We start from the raw sequence: 20,532 nt of genomic DNA, 5'->3' as shown, positions 1-20,532 counted from the left end.
TTTACAGAGCACCCACTACATTCCACATACTGGAGATCTAGAGACAAAGGCTGCAGCCTCTGCCCATGATAAGCTCTCAGTCAAGATGGAGAGGCTGAACACAGTGTGCACAGCCTATGTGCATGCCCTGTGGTATCCTGTGCCCTGCCCAGTGACGGAGGTGAATGGGTTGTGGTGGCCGTGGGAGGCCACCTCCTCCAAACTCAGAGAGGTAGCAAAGGTTTCCTGCAGGTGTTATTCCCGAGGGAGTCTCGAAGGATCAGTGGGATGACTGTGACTGAGGTTAGGTGGTGGATGATGGGAGGAAGGACGGGATCTCAGGCAGAAGGACTGAAGCCAGAGAGAGAGGCATATTCAGGAAACCAGAAAGTGGCTGGGGGTGTGGTACAGGTGACTAGAGGACAGAAATGGCAGAGGGGTGGGGAAATGGGGGAAGGACTGAAGTAAAATTGACATTGGAGAGGCCCCCAGGGGTGAGGACACCAGCATCTTGAATGACACATTAATGGAATTTGGATTTTATCCTCAAAGTAAGGAGACACAGAGAGTTTTAAGCAGGTGAGAGATGTGATCAGATGTATAGGGGTCTCCTTTTGGGTCTCGGGATTTTATCTTCAGTGCCTGCTTATATGGAGCAAAAAACCCAGGCTTACGGGAGGTCTTGGTAACCCATGGCACAGTTCAAAATGCTTGAGTGTGTATCTCAGAGTTTATATTCTGTACCTTTCCCTTCCAGCTTTGACTGTTCTCTGCTACTAGCGCTAGAAGCATATATGTTTACTAGAGGTATTCTAATTTGCCCAGAAACTAGAGACAAAGCTGTGGGCAAGCAGGTGGCACCACTGACCTTGAAGAGCAATGAGTGAAGCCTGAATACTTTCTGGCCCTTCTCAGGTCAGCTCCTTTGGCAAAACCCAAAAGGTTTCCCTTTGGGTATCTTGACCTTTGGATGTTTACAAAGGCAAGGGCCTCTGATGGCATGTTCCTTTGTTCCTCCAGCTCCCAGAACAGCACTGGCACAAGTGCTCAGAATGAAAGAATGGATAGGATGAAGGCAGCTTGGAGCAGTGGAGAATGTAAGGAGGACTGAGAAGAAGTGGAGCCATAGTCAGGTTCTGGGTGGATGGCAGGGGGCTTCCAGAGTAAGATGGAGAGCCCCTCCTGGCCCTCTGGGCAGCATATGGACACAGGGAGGCTGATTTCTCCAAGTGAAGGCTCAGAAGTGCCTAGGTGCTAGCACAGAAGGTGTGTTCCTGGATTTGCCAGAAGACACCCCCAATCTCCACGACCACATCTGGGATCTGGAAGTGACATTTTTAATGAGCCCTCCAGGTGATTTTGAAGCATGCCGCTTTGAGCACCACTGACGCAAGGAGACAAGAAGAGGGTGGAAATTGGATTAGCTCACACCAGAGCCTCCTCCATCAACTCTTCCCAGACTCCTTATCTGAGATCACTCTCCCTGGGTCCCACTGCCCCTGCCCTCAGTCTAGTTTCTGTGGAGGTCCCTCCTGTGCCTCTCTCATTGCGTTATGTGTCCTTCTCCTATGGGGCACTGTTGAGTTTGTGGGTGACGGCTTCTCCCTTTCGTGCCTCACAGCACCGAAAATCTGTTTGGAAATCACTTAAAGCAAACATTCCCCATTCTGAATTTACAATACAGGATCCCCTCCCATTATCAGAAGAAATCTGAAAATGGAATTCCATAATCATTTCACTTTAATGAATTCCATACTCATAAAATATAGTCAATAAAAATGTGATTAAATGTTCAACCTTACAACTTTTCTTATCGAATTGACTGAGATTAAAAAAAAATACAGTGTTGAGGGTGTGGTTAAATTGGAACTGTTAGAAGGAATGTAAATTGGCACAAATTGTTTCGAATGCATTTTGACAATATGTGTCAAGAGCTTTAAAAAGACTTACATATTTTGACTCAGTTATTCCTCTTCTTGAAATTTTTCATAAGGAAACAATCAGGGTCATAACTATCTGTAAACAGTCTAAATTTAGCAAAAGGGGGCGTGGTTAAGTGAATTACTGACTAGAGATATGCTTTCTATTATATAGACGCTGAATACGGATTTAGAAAGGCTAATGTCATCATTTGTGGCACACACACACACACACACACTCTCACACATAGATAAAGCACACATGATATCATTCCCATTTTTAAAAAGAAGCACACGTCTCTGAAAAATGGAATATTCTACAGATACTTCTGACTTCTAGTACTTTCTTGCTATTGCTATATGAACTATGCTTTTCCTACATTCTCCACATTTTCTACAATTAAAGTGCATTGCTTTTATAATAAAACAGCTAATAAATTATATGCATGATGTAAATGCTATATACCCGCCTCCCACAGAAGGCTTCTTCCTGCACACTGATCCCAGCATCTCTACCTCTCATATTGCTTCTCAGCTCCGAATCTCTCAGTGGCCCTCAAACCTCTGAGATAAACTGTACACTTCTCTTCAGGGCAGGCCAAGCCCTTTATGACCTGGTCTTGACCCATGTGTCCAGTCTCACTCCTGGCTCCTCCTTCCATGTCATTTCTAGTTCCTTGGGCATGCCAAGCCATCTTAGGCCAGCATGATTTTTAACGAGCTGATTCTTTTGCCTAGAATTCTCACCCCTTCATTACTTTGTAAAAGCTCCATTCAGCTCTTAAGCTTTTTTCCCCTAAAGCCTTTCCCTCAAAACTTTAGGAAGATTTAGGCATTGTTCTGTGCACTCGTTGCACCTTTTAAAATTTCTTCGTTATCATACAGTAATAGAATTGCTCATTTCTGTTTCTGTTTTCCAGGTTGAAGACTGGAATTAGTTTTGTGATTGGCACGTGGTTACCAACCAAAGCAGCACGTGCTGAATGAGAGAATGTGCACGCAAATCACACAGACCTTCGCAAACATTGTGCAGGTTGTACCTTGTGAAAGGGCACCCTGCAATGCGTGAGTGTGGATAAACACCAAGCCAGACCTTCTCTCACCAAGCCAGTGTGCTCAAAGCCTGGAAAAGCAAATGGTGCTAGGTTGCTAATTGTTTTATTTATTTATTTTTTAAAAGATTATTTATTTATTTTAGAGAAAGAGAAAGAGAGAGAAAGAGAGTGAGCACAAGTGGGAGTGGGAGGCGGAGAGGGAGAGGGAGAGAGAATCTCAAGCAAACTTCACACACAGTGGAGGGGCGCCTGGGTGGCTCAGTGGGTTAAAGCCTCTGCCTTTGGCTCAGGACCTGATCCTGGGGTCCTGGGATCGAGCCCCGCATCGGGCTCTCTGCCCGGTGGGAAGCCTGCTTCCTCCTCTCTCCCTGCCTGCCCCTCTGCCTGCTTGTGATCTCTGTCCATCAAATAAATAAATAAAATCCTTAAAAAACAAAACAAAACAAAAAACTTCACACTCAGTGGATCCCAACTGGGGGCTCGATCTCACCACCCTGAGGTCATGAACTGCACCTAAACAGAGAGTCAGATGCTTAACTGACTGTGCCACCCAGGAGCCCCTGTCATACATATGTTTGTATTCTTATATATTTTTGTCTCTCTCTCTCTGTACACATACACACACACACACACATGCACACACACACAATGTACATGAATAAACGCTCATTTTTTTTTAACTGATGGGATACGTGATCACCATGGTTTAGGATTGCTAGCCTAGAGCACTGGGGTTTTTGTGATGAGTAACACATGCCTTCTAATGCTCACGCCATTCACTACGGAGTAGGGGATTCACTGACAAACAACCACAATATAACAGGGCAAGATGAATTTTGCCTGGGAGAATCCAAGAAGGTTTTGTAGAAGAGATGACATCCGAACAGGGTTATTTGGCTGATAAATGGAAACATCTAAGTCTAATCTGTACATAATTCTCTTCAACTCAGTGCACTTTGCACTTAGCAGCGAAGGAATATGAAATGAATTTTGTGTTGTAAATGATGGAAAAGGGATGAGCCAGACTTCGTTCAAAACTGTAAAGAAATGGAGCCATGCGTGTTCCGTTATGGGGCCAGGTAGAAATCCTAGGTTTCACAGTCACGTCATAATGATACCCCACTTTGTATCTAGTCTCAAAATACCCCTGGTCCCAAGGGCTTCTAGAGAAATCCTAAGTTCATTTCCACCAATTCATGTTTTTATTTTGCCTATCTAATTTGGCTCATTGTTGCATTTTGCAACTTTGTGCAAAGTGGTCAGTCCTCTAAGTGGGGGATGTTTGTTGCCCGGGGAATGCTGTGAATTTGTGCCTACCAAAGCCTGCCTGTGTTTGGCCCCATTCTCTTAGAAAGTTGAAGACAAGGGGAAACATTTCCTCAGTGACAGCACTAGAAAAACCTCCTGGCGCTTGCTCTTTTGCTTAGGTGAATCACTAAGTGGGTTCAACGGAACCATCAACTTCATGACGGTCGGGACTGTGTCTCCTGGAAGTACCAGCATGAAGTTCGGAGTCAGAAGGCTTGGGTTCCAACATGGGGCTCTGCCATGATTAGCCGCGGGTTAGGGCAGGGCAAATCACTTAACATCTTCGAGACTGTCCCCATCTGTCACCTGAACATAGTAAGATGTATAAGGCTGTGGTTGGGATCGAATTTGACATTAGGTATGCAAGTATTTTGTAGTCAAAGGGGCATTTTCCAAATGTGAACTGTGGGTATTACTCCTGTCTTCCTTAAGGGTCCCAGTGAAGAGCATTGGCTGCAAGAGAAAATGCCGTCTTCCCAGTGGTTCCAGAAAGTCTGGCTGCCTGACCGATGAAGGTGGAAGATATTTAGTTCCAGCAAGCTTGCTCATGGTCAGGCAGAAATTGTTTCTGGTGACGGTGACTGGTGCCATGGCCCACAGGGTTGGACCTTGCTGACCCCTTCCCCACCCCTCCCTGTACAAAGGGACCTTCTCCCGGGGTCCAGCTTTTATCTCCGATAAGTAAAGTCATGCTAATAAGGTAATGGATATGATGGGTTAACATTCTGAAAATGCAGTTTCATTTCATTTAAACCAGGGTTTTATGGACGCTGTGCCTGAACTCGACAGGCGGCTGTGGGGGCTATTTTTGGACAAGCAGGACTTCCAGCACCTCTTAAATCACATCACACAGCAATTGCGTACTCCACCTACACACAGGGCGGGTCTGCATACATGAAACGACACGGGCCGTGGGTGAGACCCAAAAACTCTTTCCCTCATCTGATGACTAATCCTTGTCTCTGCTTTCAGAAAGGGAAAGCACCATACACAGAGCTCACCAGTGCAATACATTTTCCTTTTCTGGCTACAAGAAAGGGGAAAAAGAAGTATGTGTGTGTGTGTCTGTGTGTGTGTGTGTGTGTGTGTGTGTGTGTGTGTGTGTGTCTGTGTGTGTCTGTGTGTGTGTGTATTCCTCCAACGATTGAGGAATCCTGAAATGAACTTCTATAGGAAACCTCTGACAGTGTTCTATGCATGGTTTTGTACAGGGAATTGAAACAAGTTGGCAGGAGGAAGAATTCTTTCTGTATAATTCAAAGCAGATACTTTACTGGGGGAAAAGCAAGTCAGAAATTTGCTGTCAGTCCTTGAAATTTTATTAGTTACGAAAAGTAATATATTAGCCCATTGCATTAAGTCAAGATAGGATCTGCCCTTTTCTTTTTCTCAGTGATAGTCCTAAAATGAATCTTTGAGAATGCAGTATAAGACTAGCTCCTCATAAAGGACGTAAGACCCAGTGGTGGTCACATGTCGCATGTTATTAGACTCTGCTTTGCTTCCCTGTAGCTCCAGAGATAAATAAAAGGATAATATCGTAAGACTTTGAATAACTAAAATAATTGGCTATTCCTTCTGACTAACAGGATAATCTAATTGAAGATTTCTTGGTGAATGAGTGAGGCCAGATTGAGTCTGTCTTTTCCACATAAATTCTTGATAAAGACTAATTAAGATAATGATAAACTGACTAGTTTGGGAGTGTCTGGGTTAGTACAGGACACTATGTTGGGCATTCTGTTGGCCTCACTCACCATCAGAGCTCTGTAGATTTCAAATGGTTATACACATTATAATGCAAATAAGTATGAGCTGAAATATGAAATTTTAAAAGCAGGGGTTTGTCAAATAGTTTCACTTTTTCTCAGTAGGAATTTTTGTAGGATTGGTTTCCTATGTGTCAACATACTAAATTCATAATTACATGCATTTTATACATTTCTTGAAGCAATGTAGAGACCGTATTTTAACTAGCTTACATTATCTTTCTCCTTAACAATGTTTGAGGGTTGTTTTTGGCCAATAATGTTTGTGAAATAGAAGAATGGATGCAGGGGCGCCTGGGTGGCTCAGTGGTTAAAGCCGCTGCCTTCGGCTCAGGTCATGATCCCAGCGTCCTGGGATCGAGCCCCGCATCGGGCTCTCTGCTCAGCAGGGAGCCTGCTTCCTCCCTTCTCTCTCTGCCTGCCTCTCTGCCTACTTGTGATCTGTCTGTCAAATAAATAAATAAAATCTTTAAAAAAAAAAAAAAAAAAAAAAAAAAAAAAAAAAAAAAAAGAAGAATGGATGCATTTTTTGTCTAAAAAAATCTATCTGAAACTCATTCAAATTAATATTCATTGAGTATTTAATATGCACAGTAGCTTTTCAATAAATATAAATGAATTTCTAATAGTCCATTCTTTCACCTCGATTTTGGCATTTCTTCTTCCTTTCCTTGCAACCAAAGTTCGAGGAAAGAGTTAGAATTTCAGAAATAGACGTTGTATTAAAAACATGTAGAAGCATGAAAATTGTTACCATACTTCAATTCCAGCAATACTTTTTCTCCCTCTAAGGAAGCAGGTTTTCTGTGTGTTTGTTGCATCTTTGACTGTTTTGGAGTGTCCTGCCCTCCTGCTCTCCTCTTTCCAACACACCCTGTCTGGGGACCATTACCCGTCTTGCTGGAAGTTGTGAACAATAAGTGAGGTTGGCTGCAGGGCTCAATGAAGAGCAGACTCAATTGTAACTGGGGATTAAATCTATAACTCTTCCATCAGACTTGCTGCAAGGTATTAAAATGAAATAACAGGAAACAAGTCCGTTGTTTACAAAATTATCCACTAAGAGCTCGTGAGGTCAGAGACGGGGTTCAATTCAATCTTGTGCCCATTATCCGGCGTACAACAGAAATTCAGTCAACGTCTGCTGAGTAAGGAGAGGGCTAGGATGAGGATCTGCTATATCCATTAGCACAGGGCTACGTGAGAGACTGAGAGAGAGGAAAATTCAAGAGGAAGAGGGGTGGATTGAGAGGATTCTGGACTGCGGTTTTGAAAACTTTTTTGGGTCCTGTATTTATAGCAAACAAATACTTATATCACAAATCACACACATACAAACACAGCTGCAGCCAACTAAATGTCTTTGGGGACCACAGGGTGATCAGCTGCAGTCAGGAACCCGCTGTGTAGGACATGGAGCCCACCAAGGGAAGATGGGAGGGCCTGGAGCGGCTAGTACCTGGGAAGTGCCGCTGAGACACTAAGGCTGAAGGAAGCCATGTGCTTTACTCCCTGCTGCCTCAACCAGGGACCCTCACTAGCCCTGCATTAATAAGGGAGGTCTTTTAGACAACAAGCACCTCTTCCATGCTTACTATGCACCAGCACTGAGTCGGGCATATCAGAGTTATCCTATCCCAAAGTGTACTTTCAAACTTCCCCCAAATTTAAACTCCGATTTTCTCTATATCAGAAGATACTTTTGCTCAGTTTCTCATGCCACTTGGGAGTCTCTTCTTATGCCTACTTCTCCCCTACCCCTCACATCTCACATTGGCACCATTCTGCTGAGTCTTCCCTTTAAATACACTCGAATCTGTCAGCACTCTTTTTCCCCGTGGATTCTCCTAGAGCCTCCTAACTGGTGCACTCACTCCCACATGTGCCTCCTACTCTCTCCTGATTTGGGCTTCACTTAGCAGCAAGAGAACATTTAAAACAAGAACTCAGACTGTGTCACTCTCCCCTTTAAAGGGTTTTATGGCTTCCCATTTCCTATGAAGCAAAAACGCAAATTCTTTCCTAACAAGGACCTACTTGGTAGGTCTGGCCTCCACCCCTCTCCACCTCGATTTCTGTGTTCCAGGCTCGGTGGCCTCTGATTCCTCTAACAGGCCCACATCTTTCCTTTCCTGCCTCATGTTCTTTGCACCTGCTGTTCCCTCTGCCTGAATATTCTCCCCTACTCTTTTCAGTTGTCTCCTTTTTGTCATTCAGCTCATCTCCACTCAGTCTAAAGCATTCTCTCTGATCTAAAACAATTATCCCAATTCATAATTATGTATACATTTGTTTGCTTGTTTGATCTTTGTGTAATGCCTGCCTTCCCTATTCAGATGTAAACTCTGCAAGGGCAGGGAATTATATCTGTTTTATGAACCAAAATAAACTCAGTCATAGGTGTGGTACATAGTAGATGCTCAAATATTTGTGGGATGCATGAAAATGAAGCATTTCCTAACCCTTAGTCATTGAACATCCCTTGATGGTTTAGACAAAACTGTGTACCACCTGTACTATGCGGCTAATATTTTTCTCTAAACATACTGTAAAGCAAGTTAAAAAAATAATACGGCTCGATCCTAAGCCATGAAGTTAAGACACTGCCAGTTCGTATTATGTTTTTATTTTTAAAATGCACATTAAAATATGTGTTTAACAAAATATAAATTTTGTATCTATAAACTGTCTAAAATTATCTTGTGGGAAATTCAAGAATAAATAAGAAATTCTTAATGAGTGAGGCTTGCTTTCTGTTAGGTGAAGAGTAGAACCCTGGACTATGAGTCAGGAGGACTGACATTCATTTTAACTCTGGCTGGTGACAGGGAACAAATAATTTGAGGTTCCTAGGTTTCCATTTTCCCGTTTATGCTACAGAGACACTACCAGATTTCAGCTCAGCTCACATGAAGGTGTGAAGACATAATGAGATAGTGGTTGCAAAATCCTTCTTTTTACCTAAATGTAAGATTTTATTATTATAATTATTATTTGAGAAATGGTACTACATTTGTTTATTCCTTAGGGTGTTCAGTCATATTTATCCCTTCCATGACATAACAAAGAAGAAGAATGTATATTAGTTTCCATCATGGCAATGAGGACTAGTATAATAAAATAACCCAAATGCCCTTTGACCATCAGACTGCCTTTTTTCCTCTTAACTAGCAATGAACTTATCTTTCATTAGTTGTATTCCACTTGGTGGAAAACCTACTCATAATCTGCATACCAATGTTCATAACAGCATAATTCACAATAGCCAAGAGATGGAAGCAACCCAAAGCTTCATCAGTGGTTGAACAGATAAATAAAATGTTACACGTACGTACCATGGAATGTTATTCAGCTTGAAAAGGAAGGAAATTCTGACATATACTACAGTATGGATGGGCTCTGAAGACATTATGTTACGTGAAATAAGCCAGTCACAAAAAGACAAATACTGTATGATTCCAATTCTACGAGGTATCTAGGAAATTGGAATTTCCTTTCCAATTCATAAGGAAAATAAAAGAGTAGAATGATGGTCCTCAGGGCCTAGGGGAGGGGGAAATGGGCAGTTGTTTACTGGATATAAAGTTTCAGTTTTATAAGATCAAAAGTTGTGGAGACTGGTTGTGCAACAATGCAAATATATTTAGCCCTACTAAACGATATACTTGGAAATAATGAAAATGGTAAATATGATGTTATGGGTTTTTTACTCTAATAAAAAATTAAAAATAAAATATTCTGCTCATAGATGTTTCTAGTTCTTTCACACATCCTAACGTACAAAATGCCAACATTCATTATGACTGAGAAGAGAAACTTAAAACATAATGGTCAACTATAATAGCCAAACTTTAATGGACACTTACTGTATGACAAGGACTATGCTAACTGTTTTGTATTTACTATCTCATTTAATCATCACAACAGCTTGATGAGGCAGATACCACCATCAACATTGACTTTACAAAGAGAAAACAGGTACAACAGAGTTACCGAACGTGCCTGAGCTCACACGGCTAGTAGGCAGAGGAATCACAGCAGGAGTCCAGCCAGACTCATTTGGATCTCTGCATCTAATTGCTAAGGGTATGTCTCACCAAACTAGCAGAAGGCTCTAGAAATTCACTCTCACTAATTCGCTTAGGTCTCTTTCTTTCCACACCTTCATCTCTAATGCATATGTATTAACTTCTCTCTCATTTCCCATCCTTCCCTCTTCCCTCTCCCAAAGACTTAGTTACCTTAACCATATAAACCTAAACTGTTAGCATTAAAAGTTCCAGGTGATCCGAACATTGGGGCAGAAGCCCCTCATCAAGGTGGCTCAAGAATAGGACCAAGACCGTTTGGCACCTCCCTCACGTGCAGATAGACCATGGCTTCGCCAGAGCAGCAGGAAAAGCAATAAACGTATCACAGAACTACTGAGAGGTTTAAGACTGAATTCTAATGACTAGCAGTAGCTTGTATTCAAGAAATGTTAAACCACAACAACGACTTGCAGAATCCCAACTATTGACCCTCAGTTTTTATGTGATGCAAGCAGAAGGAAGAGAGGCTTCTGAGTCATGGAGTTACTTAACCTGTCTGAGGCTCCAGTTTTCATTGTTTGTAAGTATCTCTTGGCAGGCTGTTGAGAAGATTAGATTAGCTAATATACATGAAGCACCACGCACACAAGACTTGCAATAAACGAAGTAGTCAATAAATCATAACTATTATTATTACCCTGCATAAAGGCAGATTATTCAGAGTCCTAAATAGAGGAATAGAAGGAAACAGTCTTCCTGATTCCTTCTCTGACATTCTTCCAGTCATAGTGGGCGTGGAGTGTAGAATGTTGGAGAAGCTCCAGGACCCACCCTGCCAAGACTGTGATGGCTGCTCTTCATGAGCTGAACCTTGCTTCATTCTGGTGGCTGCTCCTCCGCTGATAGCTCTATCCTGGGATTCTTGACTAGGTTCTTGTCCTGTCTGGCAGTTCTCCCATGGACTTAAGGTCTGATCAGCACCCCCATCACCAGCGCTTGGATGGTGTGGTTTCCTGGGACTGAATTCCAGGGGCCTCAGCTTCTCATTCCACTCCTCCCCAGTGATCCCTTGCCTCCTCCTGAAACGCATGGGCTTGGCCAGCTGTCTGTGCCCCAGGGTGGAAAAGAGCTGGGGGGCATGATTTGGATGTTTTTCAATGTCTTTGCTTGAGTTATGCTTTTCTTTGAAAACAGAACTCCAGATTTCTGATCTGAGAGGCAAACATATTTGCTCCCTAGGAGCCCATTCCTAAGGCAATGGAGCTCTGACCTTCCACCCCCCTCATGGACTCGCCTGGACTTAACTTTCTCTGCTGGGCTTCTCTGTCCTTCTCCAGGACCATAGAGGCTCAGGGTTGTTAACACATCTGACTGCTCCTTTTCCCATCTTGACAAAATTCATTCGGTTGCAACTCTTCATAACTCTTTACCCTACGACCATTTCGAGCACTGTAATTTCTTCTCATTTTCCCTTCCTTGGGTGAGAAATGCCTCCAAAGCCCAGATTTTGGCACAATAACTCCCAGACTGTTTTTATAGTCCCAGTGTAGTACTTCTTTGTTACAGCTCAATATTCCTAAATTTTGTTCCAAGTCTTTATTTTACATTTATAAATATCAGGTTGTATTAATTGGTTCCAGCTTTAACAATGTTCCATCCGAGGTTATTTTCTGCTATTTTGATAGTGGTTTCGAAACCCGGAACACCAAGGCCCTGATGTGGGCCATGTTCTGCAAGCATCCCTCAAGGACTGGTGTCAAACGGAAAAGATACGCAGATCTTGGGCCTTGCTGTGTTCTTTGAAGACTGTACTGGCCATAATAGCTTCAAAGAATTTCAACAAGTTCCTAAGACATGACCTTCCCTTTCCGAAAACCACGCTGGCCAGGCTTGCCTTAATCAAGCTGTGCTTTTCTAAGCATCCTTTCACTTGATCTCCTGCAGCAGTTTTCAATACTTTCCCTACAAGTGAAGTTAAACTAACTGGCCTGTAATTTCCTGGTGTGTCCCTAAGCTCTATGAAATAACGGCATTATGTTGGCTACCTTCCAATTCTTCCTGAATTTTTTTGTTTTGTTTTAAAACGCAGGATTGAAAAGGCCAGAGAATGCTTCCTGTCGCGCTTTTCCTTCGTTCCTTCCATGACATACTGCTTTCTGGTCCCAGGAGATCTGCCATTTTAATAACTTCAAACCTCTTAAAAGTTTTCACATACTATTTGTTTCTATCTCTGAAGCATGAGTTTTCCATTTTTCATTTTGACAAGCCTCCCCCCTCCTCACCCCAAATAAGGGCTCACAATTCCATTGAATAGACTGTTAATGTGAGGCCCTGTTAAAAAAAATGAGTTTCGTATTAGAAATGTGGACTAGGGAAGCAACTAGATCATAATTAAGTCTGTGGTCTTACCTGTGAGTTATTATGAATACATGTTGGGGAAGGAGCTAAAGAATGTATCTCCACGCATAGGAATAGGAACCAACAAAATGAAATGATTACATTGGGGGATACTAATCCAATGTACCTGCCAAGTATCTTAAGAACGTGATGAAACTAATTAGATCTTTATATATAAAATTTGCAACCTGTATCTTTTTAAACTGCATTTGATTCATTACTTTCAAATCCAACATCAGAAGAATCTCTCCATATTTAATCATCTCCCAATAAAAAAGCCCACAGAAATATTTTAGTTAAAATACGTCAGTTTAAAAATAGCATCTTATTTATTTATTTTTTTTACTGGTAGGAGTAAAGAGGAAAATTCACAATTATTCGTATTCATAAAACTACACTGTATCACATCATCTTTCAGACTGTCTTGGTTGTTTGTTGCATAGAAGTGATTAATTTTCTAAAATAAGTGAGTCACCAACTAGGGCATACAAACTTTTATTCTTTATAGATGTTTTTTGTTTCAGCAAGCTTTTGTATTTTTCAAAGTTTTTTTGCGGTGATCTAATTTGTCTTTTCTGAATAAATCACAGGTAGGCAAACTACGGCCCATGTCTGGATGGTTGCTTCTTTCTGGGTTGGAAGGTATGATGATCACCATCGTGAAACAAAGCCAAACATAGAGTGGAGTCTAAAACTTTAAAACTGTTGACTCTGACTTCAGAGAAGTTGAATTAACAAACCCCTATCCAATGGGTAGTTTTTTCTTTCTAATTCATCAAAGTCACAAAGTCCAAAATTTGTATATCTCTTAATAATGCACACATACTGTGCATCAGATTAAACACAGGTGGGAGAATCTTTGCATGTATGGAACATGTAGACCTGTCTCATAGGGAACATTTCAATCAGCTTTGAATGATTCCTACTATTTTCCTTTTTGATTTTGGACAGGACTGAATAAACCTGCAAATGAACAAGTCAAATTCTCTCTCTCTCTGGGCCGCTGAAGTGAGTGACACTTGCAGCCAAATATTTGTGCATATTTAGCAAATAAATTTAAGTTCAGGAGTTGATCTTAAAGCATGGATTTTATTGCATACTTGAGATATTTTCTCATAGATATTCATCTTCAGGATTTTAAAGATGCAATTAAAGCATGTATAGAATTTACCCTTCCTACTGAGTATATATCTTATACCAGGCAATTATAAATTTAGTACTATTCACTTTTCTCCCACAACTATGCTTTTGCTTGAGCTTTCCCTTTTCTTGGAAGGCCCTCTCCCACATTTAAATGTCAAGACTGCCAAGACCTACTCATCCAAGGGTGGACAGTTTAGAGCGTAGTGGAAAAATCCTGGGTTTGTGGTAAAGAAGAACAACTTGAGTCTATGGATTTGACTATGGCTAAACCCAAGTTCTTCAATATTCTAATTAATAAACTTCCTACCTTCTGCATGTCTCCATCTTCCTATATGTAAAATGGCAATATTTGTATCTCCTTTAGGAATTGTGATATGGGTTAATCAGAATTATTTATTCACTTATTTACTAGAGAGAGAGAGAGAGAGGGAGAGGGAGAAAGTGTGAGTTGGGGAGGGGCAGAGAGAGAGAGAGAGAGAGAAAGAATCCTAAGCAGTCTCCATACTCAGCACCATGGAGCCCAACGCATGGCCAAATCCCACAACTCTGAAATCATGACCTGAGCCAAAATCAAGAGTCGGGTGTTCAACCAACTGAGCCACCCAGGCATTCCTGCAATAATATATAAAAGATCAAAATTAGCTACCCTTCCTTTCCCTCCCTATGCCATCTTCTCCACAAGTCTTCTCTAGATCCCACTCACAACCCCACTCTCATGGTAATTTCATCTTCCTTTGAATGCCCATAACACTTCATCTGTCCCTCATGGACTTCAATGCAGTATGTTATTCTCTTCTTCTTCTTCTTCTTCTTCTTCTTCTTCTTCTTCTTCTTCTTCTTCTTCTTCTTCTTCTTCTTCTTCTTCTCCTTCTTCTTCTTCTTCTTCTTCTTCTTCTTCTTCTTCTTCTTCTTCTTCTTCTTCAAGACTTAATTTATTTGAGAGAGAGAGCACAAGCAGAGGTAAGGGCAGAGGGAGAGGGAGCTCCTCTCCCCACTGAGCAGGGAGCTCAATGCAGGGCCCTATCCTAGGACCCTGGGATCATGACCTGAGTTGAAAGAAAACACTTAACCAACTGAGCCACCCAGGCACCCCTTCATTTCTTTAACAAACATTTTTTGACCATTCACTATGTGTTAGGGTATATTTTTTCCTTTTTCCCCCCTAACTAATCCTTAAGCTTCTTGAGGTGAGAGTCCTTATAATATTCATATCTCCCCCATTGTCTATATAGTGTGTAATCCCACTAGTGTTGAACAAGAATGTACTTGCTAATTGTTTGGTATTTGACAAAATACCACTATCTGGTAAAAACTGGTGACTACATAATGCAGACAATATCTGTATATCCATTTTCATATAAGACCACAGTCTCAAATAGGATTGCAAGCTGGAAATTATGTTCATATGTAAGGCCAGTGAATGGGATCATCATAATTTTCATCCTCGTTATTAAATACTACAACTACTAATAATATAATAAAGTAATAGCTAACATCCCTGAGACCATGCACAAAGGAGAACATTCTCTTCCCATTCCCATATGGGTCCTAGGGTAGTTCCTGCTAGAGCAGAACATGGTTTCCAAAAAGAGAAGGTGACTGAACAAATGGGCTATAGCCGAGTCTCTGTGGAATCACATTAGCACAAATCTAAGCATATTTTCAAAGAACTGTGGTTTATAAATAAAGACTCTCTCTCATATATACAATCCTATGGCTACATGAACTCTAAAGTTGCAGCGGGAAATTACACAATTTCAGAATGAGGCTGTGTGTACACAACACCAAGCCATCCAAGTGAAAGCCTGAGCAAATCACTTAGGAATGTGGTCTTTGCTAGCCCAGACATTTCAAGTCGTTATTGCAAATATGTAATGTGGTTCTGACGCTATTTTACTACTCATGGATGAACTGCACTATGGTGACATTTCACTTTAATTCGCTGCTCCTAATTGACTGCAGGCAAGGGATCCAGAAAGCCGAACTTGTTAGGACTATGTTTAAAGTGAGAACGACAAGGTTCCGATTTAAGGCCAGTGAGAGTGGCCTACAAATGGACGTAAATGTAAGGGTATAGCCTTCAGAGTTTCTGGTTCTTGAGCTTCCCCCTCCAAAATGGAAGACACAGAACTCCGCCAACGTTGCATGCAGCATAAACAAATTTCTTAGATGACCTTTTCTTCCCCAGGGCGGAGAAAGAAAATGTAAGACCTCACAAAGAGGCTCCTGAGGAGTTTAACTATGGCCAGTGTCCTAGCTGCTACAGACTGTGCCAGACTTCAGGCAGAAACAGACTCGCGAGTCTTAAAAGTGCACGAGTCCCAGAAGCATTTGGGTCTGGGCCTCTCTCAAGGTCACCACTCACAATCACAACCACCTTGGGGTTCTCAGTAGGCACTGCCAGCAGCTTTTCAACTCACGTGGGATGAGGTCCCAAGCGACAGAATTCCCAAACAGGTCCTAAGTGTGAAGGGACTAAGACTGGAAATGCGCCCTCTTCTCCAGATGTGCTTTCTGTCGTTGACTGATGCTGATCAGGAGACTGAGTTGGTTTTATGTTCTATATCTCTTTTTACCAAAGCAAATTGATGTTGATGCATGTGTGGTATACCCAAGATCCAATCTCTGTGGTGTTCATCCCGCCTTCCCTTTTCTTCTGGAACCATTCAGGAAAGGGTATGTGAGTGGGTGTGGGAGGCTTACGGCCCAAATGCTCCACTGGAAGAATGTGGTAGAACCAGATGTGAAATGGACCTCCCCTGAGTGAAGGATTCACAACCCAGAGTCACAGCACATATTGGAGAGGAATGGCTTTCTAACTGAACTCTGGATTTGTAACATTGTGCTATCCCACATCCAAGTCAAAATGTCTGTCCAGATTAGACATCAAAACTGGCCTGTTATCATCTCTGATTTTTACTGAGCATCTTTGAAGAAGAAAGAGTCCTTTGGGGGGCTAATTGGTCCCAGGCCCAAGAATTGGACAGGGATTTCTATGGCTACTTCAGAAGAAAATTTCCAATATTTTAAGTATCACATAATGTTTCAACTGGAGCACGCACACTGAGAACATCGTAACAAAAGGTAGAAGGTATTTTATTTGACTCCAAAAGAACAGAATCAATTTTTCCTGATAGTGAGAGTAGCGTAGCAAGAGTTAATGCTATAAAATCCGCACTATTGTCAAGTGTAAATAAATCCAATGAAACTTGTTCCGATAGTACTCAGGCAATACTAAAGAGCCCATTAGGAAATCATCCAAGACCTGAGACACATAAAAAACTTTATTAGATCACTGAAATAAAGTGCAAACAAGTTTGTCTTAGAAAGATCCAAAAATCCTTACGCCTTCAGTCTGAAGAGCCATAAAACAGTGCCTGACAAATTTTAAGTGATATTCTAATTAATCACTGAATTTTTATAGCTTCTTGTGAGCTGTAAGTTAGATATTAACAAGGCAGCATGAGAGGCAATCCCCCTGCACTGAGCATGAGTTCTAAGTCCTTGCATAAACCCCATGGTCAGCCAGGCCAGACTTTTGTGTTAAGCATCTGCTAGAAATACAGAATGGACCATTAACCTAAAAACTGTCATTATTTTCATGTCGGTTAAAATAGGATGGAAAATGTGCCCAAATCTCCCTGACTCGTGGAAAGTTATAACAGCTGTGTCAGTCTTGTACAGGAAACACTTTCTGAGGCATTTTTACATTGTTCCTTTGGTGAAACTAACACTTTGTAATGCACTAATCATACAGCTCCCTTTAATACCATCACACACTTAATAATTACCAGGAAAAAGTATGACCCAACTCTTTTGTATATAAAAATTTCTGATTTATAGTCCTTAATTGGATACAGTGGTGGTGTAGACAATCTAGGACAATTTTATTCCTAGAGAGGGATTTTTTTAGAAGAAAGGCAGATTTTTTTAAGTGCCTACCACCGGACATTCCAATGAGGAACAAGAATTTGCTTTCAAAGAATGAATTTTTAAAAAATTTTGTAACCTGAGTATAAGATTATTACTTCAATTCTCATTTTCTAAAAATTACAAACATCTCTTCAGTAAAGACGTCCACCTACCTCATGATATAAGGGAGCACTACCGCCTAGAGGTTTCTTTGCCTTTTTAGATGGAGTTCCAAGAAATGCATTTGATTCATTGATCTGTAAGAAAATTAAATTCATCCATAATGAAAAAGAAAGACATACTTAAAGCATACTTAGATATATGTAACTTTCAATTACCTAGGTGGCTTTCAGGGTTGATAAACCTAGTAAGGAAGAGATATTCCTTAACTAGGCAAAATATGTATAGTCACTTTGGTAAACTGTTAGTAATCATGTAAGTATGGGCCACCTGACAGGACTTTTCTGTGTGGTCATTCCTCCCTGTCCTCTGACAGCTAGGTTTCTCTGTAGTCTTAATTTCTCCTGCTATTGACTTCCCTGGAACAGTAAATATTTTAGTCTTTTATTATTATTAAATCTTTTATTGAATAAACAATTCTTCAGAGAGCCTAGCATGGAGCCTGGTATGGCCACAGGAATTTTGTCAAATGAATGAGTGCTGAAAGGGCCTAAATGGGCCTAAATAATGGGCCAACATAATTCTTCCCAGTTAAACAATGCAAATTTATTCTAGCTAAGTTTTGTTTAAAATAATCCACCCCAATTTACCGAAAAGCCCAAGAATCTGATAGTTGTACTTATTTTATTATTTTATTCTATTATTTTAAGCACAAAAGTCTTCACGGGGCCTAGAGGTGGGAAGGGACAGATACCTGCTGGAGAATGTCTTGCCAGGACACGATACTGAACAATTTCCGCTGAGGGACCTGGACAGCAAGGGTGAGAGCTCTGATGAGAAGATCGTCCTCAATCCGGTTTCCAACTATAAAAGTGACAGAACCCTTCCAATCATTCTGTTAAAACAAACAAACAAACAAAAAAACAAACTAAAAAACCAGAAGAAATTAAATTCTAAATCCTGGGTAGGTAGGTAATTTTGTGTAAAAGGGTTCCACTAAAACAAGATAATTTTCCGTTTAAACTTCACCTTAAAAGACAAGAGCTGAGCACATAGTGTAAGTTCCTGACTCAAGTAGCCGCAAGGCGGCAGTGTTGTGCCAAATTTCATGCAACTAGACAAAAAAAAAAACAAAACAAAAAAAAACCAAAAAAAAAACCCCAAAACCATTTTCTTGAGAAACTAGACCTTTCATTTTAAGGAAGACAGTGTTTAAAAAATGACATGCTTTCACTAGAATGCTGTCCAAGAAAAATTTGGTACTTGGAAAAATGGTTCATTCATATGTTACAAATATATATTAAGATATAATCTTGAAAGCAGAAATCCTTGTTTTTGTTCCCCAATACATTCTAAGACTCTAAATAGTGCTAGAGGCATAGGAGGAACTTGATCAATACTTGTTGAATGCTGGGTAATAGTGAATGAGTTGCCAAATGGGCCTTTATATGGGGTAAAATTTTAATCCCCGAAGTTGTTGTAAAGCACAGAACTAGAACACATCTTTTCCTCTTTGTGTAACACAAGAATCTCATTGCTAATTCACAAATGAGTCCTTTCCCTTCCCAGGACTTAGGCTGAAAAATAACACTTGGACATGAAATGCTGCATCAAATAATTTTTTAAAAACGTTACTAAAGACAATATTCTTATTCAGTAATCCCTTTCTCTATTGTAATTTCTCTTGGGAAGAAGCAGTTCCCTGAAGATTAAGAATGGAATTTATTGAATTATCCACTGTGGTGCTGAGAGTCAAACTCATCATGCCTACCACGTCTATGGCTTCCTTCCATTAACAATCTTATGGGGAAATGAAATAAGCAAATGTGATAAAGACATTTGGAAAGAGAAATAAATAATAAAGGAGGGCACCCCGGCCATGTGACCTCTCCAGGCCTTACCAACCCCATTTATAGCATAAAGGGGTTGGACAGGGCAAAACCTAACATCCCTCTAGAGATCTGATTCAAACAGAGTAACACTTCCCTGTCAGTGGATTCCGAAACAATGTCTAAGATGACGTGAAGAGATTTTACACAAACATAATGAAATTCATAATTTTCTGTGGTTCTCTCTGGTTTCTGTCCAGTCCATGGTCAGGGTGATGACAGAACTAGGGTATGGGTGGGAGAAAAGACCTTAGTGCAAATTCCTCCTTACCATCAAATAATCAGTATCCTTAAAAGTCTCTTATTTCCTTCCAGGGAAACTTACTAGCTACCTAACAAAACCTGCCCAATTGTCAATCCAAAACAAAAACCACACATGAAAGCATAAAAATGTGTATTTTACCTACAAAGTGTGTGTGTTTGTGTGTGGGTGTGTGTGTGGACATGTCAATGTGGTTCAATGTGTTTCCCTCTGTTACATTGAGTTTAAGACCTTTTTTGTTTGTTTGCTAATTCACCATAGGAAGACCGAGCATCTGTATTTTCTTTTTGTTTTGTTTTAATATTCTGACTCTGAAAAGTTAGTATGACATTTATAATGTATTCTTTTGGGAAAAAATTCCACTATCACAAAACGACCTTTCCCACATGGGATGCTTTTCTTTTCTCTTGTCTGCTCCCACAGTCAAAACCTCAACTATAATCACTGAAAAGGAACATCTCTTATATTCTCACAATAAAGTACACATGGTTCCTAAACAGGCAATATCCCAAACTTCCCATCAGTTACACTTTCCCACACTGAAGATTTTAATGACCACCTCTACCTCACCCTTCCCCGCTGCACGTGTCCTTGCCAGTATTTGAAAGCTAACGGTGACAAGGAAGGGCTGCCTCTCCACTCCTTGGGGGATAAATCAGAACAAGGGCATTGTAGTAGTCCACCACCTACCCAGTTATATCAGGTGTCAAAGGCAGGTGTTGACTATTTCAGACCAGAAAAAAAATAA

At 40.9% G+C, this 20,532-nt stretch overlaps 1 protein-coding gene across 1 annotated transcript in view; it reads right to left on the bottom strand.

Moving 5' to 3' along the window:
- Nucleotides 1-20,532, bottom strand: part of SPAG17 (sperm associated antigen 17) — a gene marked incomplete at its 5' end in the record, with an annotated part of 289,972 nt that overhangs the window by 170,202 nt on the left and 99,238 nt on the right. The window contains 2 exons of the mRNA XM_080801661.1: nucleotides 17,687-17,770; nucleotides 18,388-18,528. Coding sequence (XP_080657787.1) covers nucleotides 17,687-17,770; nucleotides 18,388-18,528 — 225 coding nt within the window. The remainder of the gene's footprint in view (nucleotides 1-17,686; nucleotides 17,771-18,387; nucleotides 18,529-20,532) is intronic.

Source organism: Martes martes, assembly GCF_963455335.1.
Source record: "Martes martes genome assembly, chromosome: 4".
In the NCBI taxonomy this organism is placed as follows: Eukaryota; Metazoa; Chordata; class Mammalia; order Carnivora; family Mustelidae; genus Martes; species Martes martes.
The sequence above is the reverse complement of the archived record's forward strand: the minus strand, read 5'-3'. Positions and strand labels throughout refer to the sequence as shown.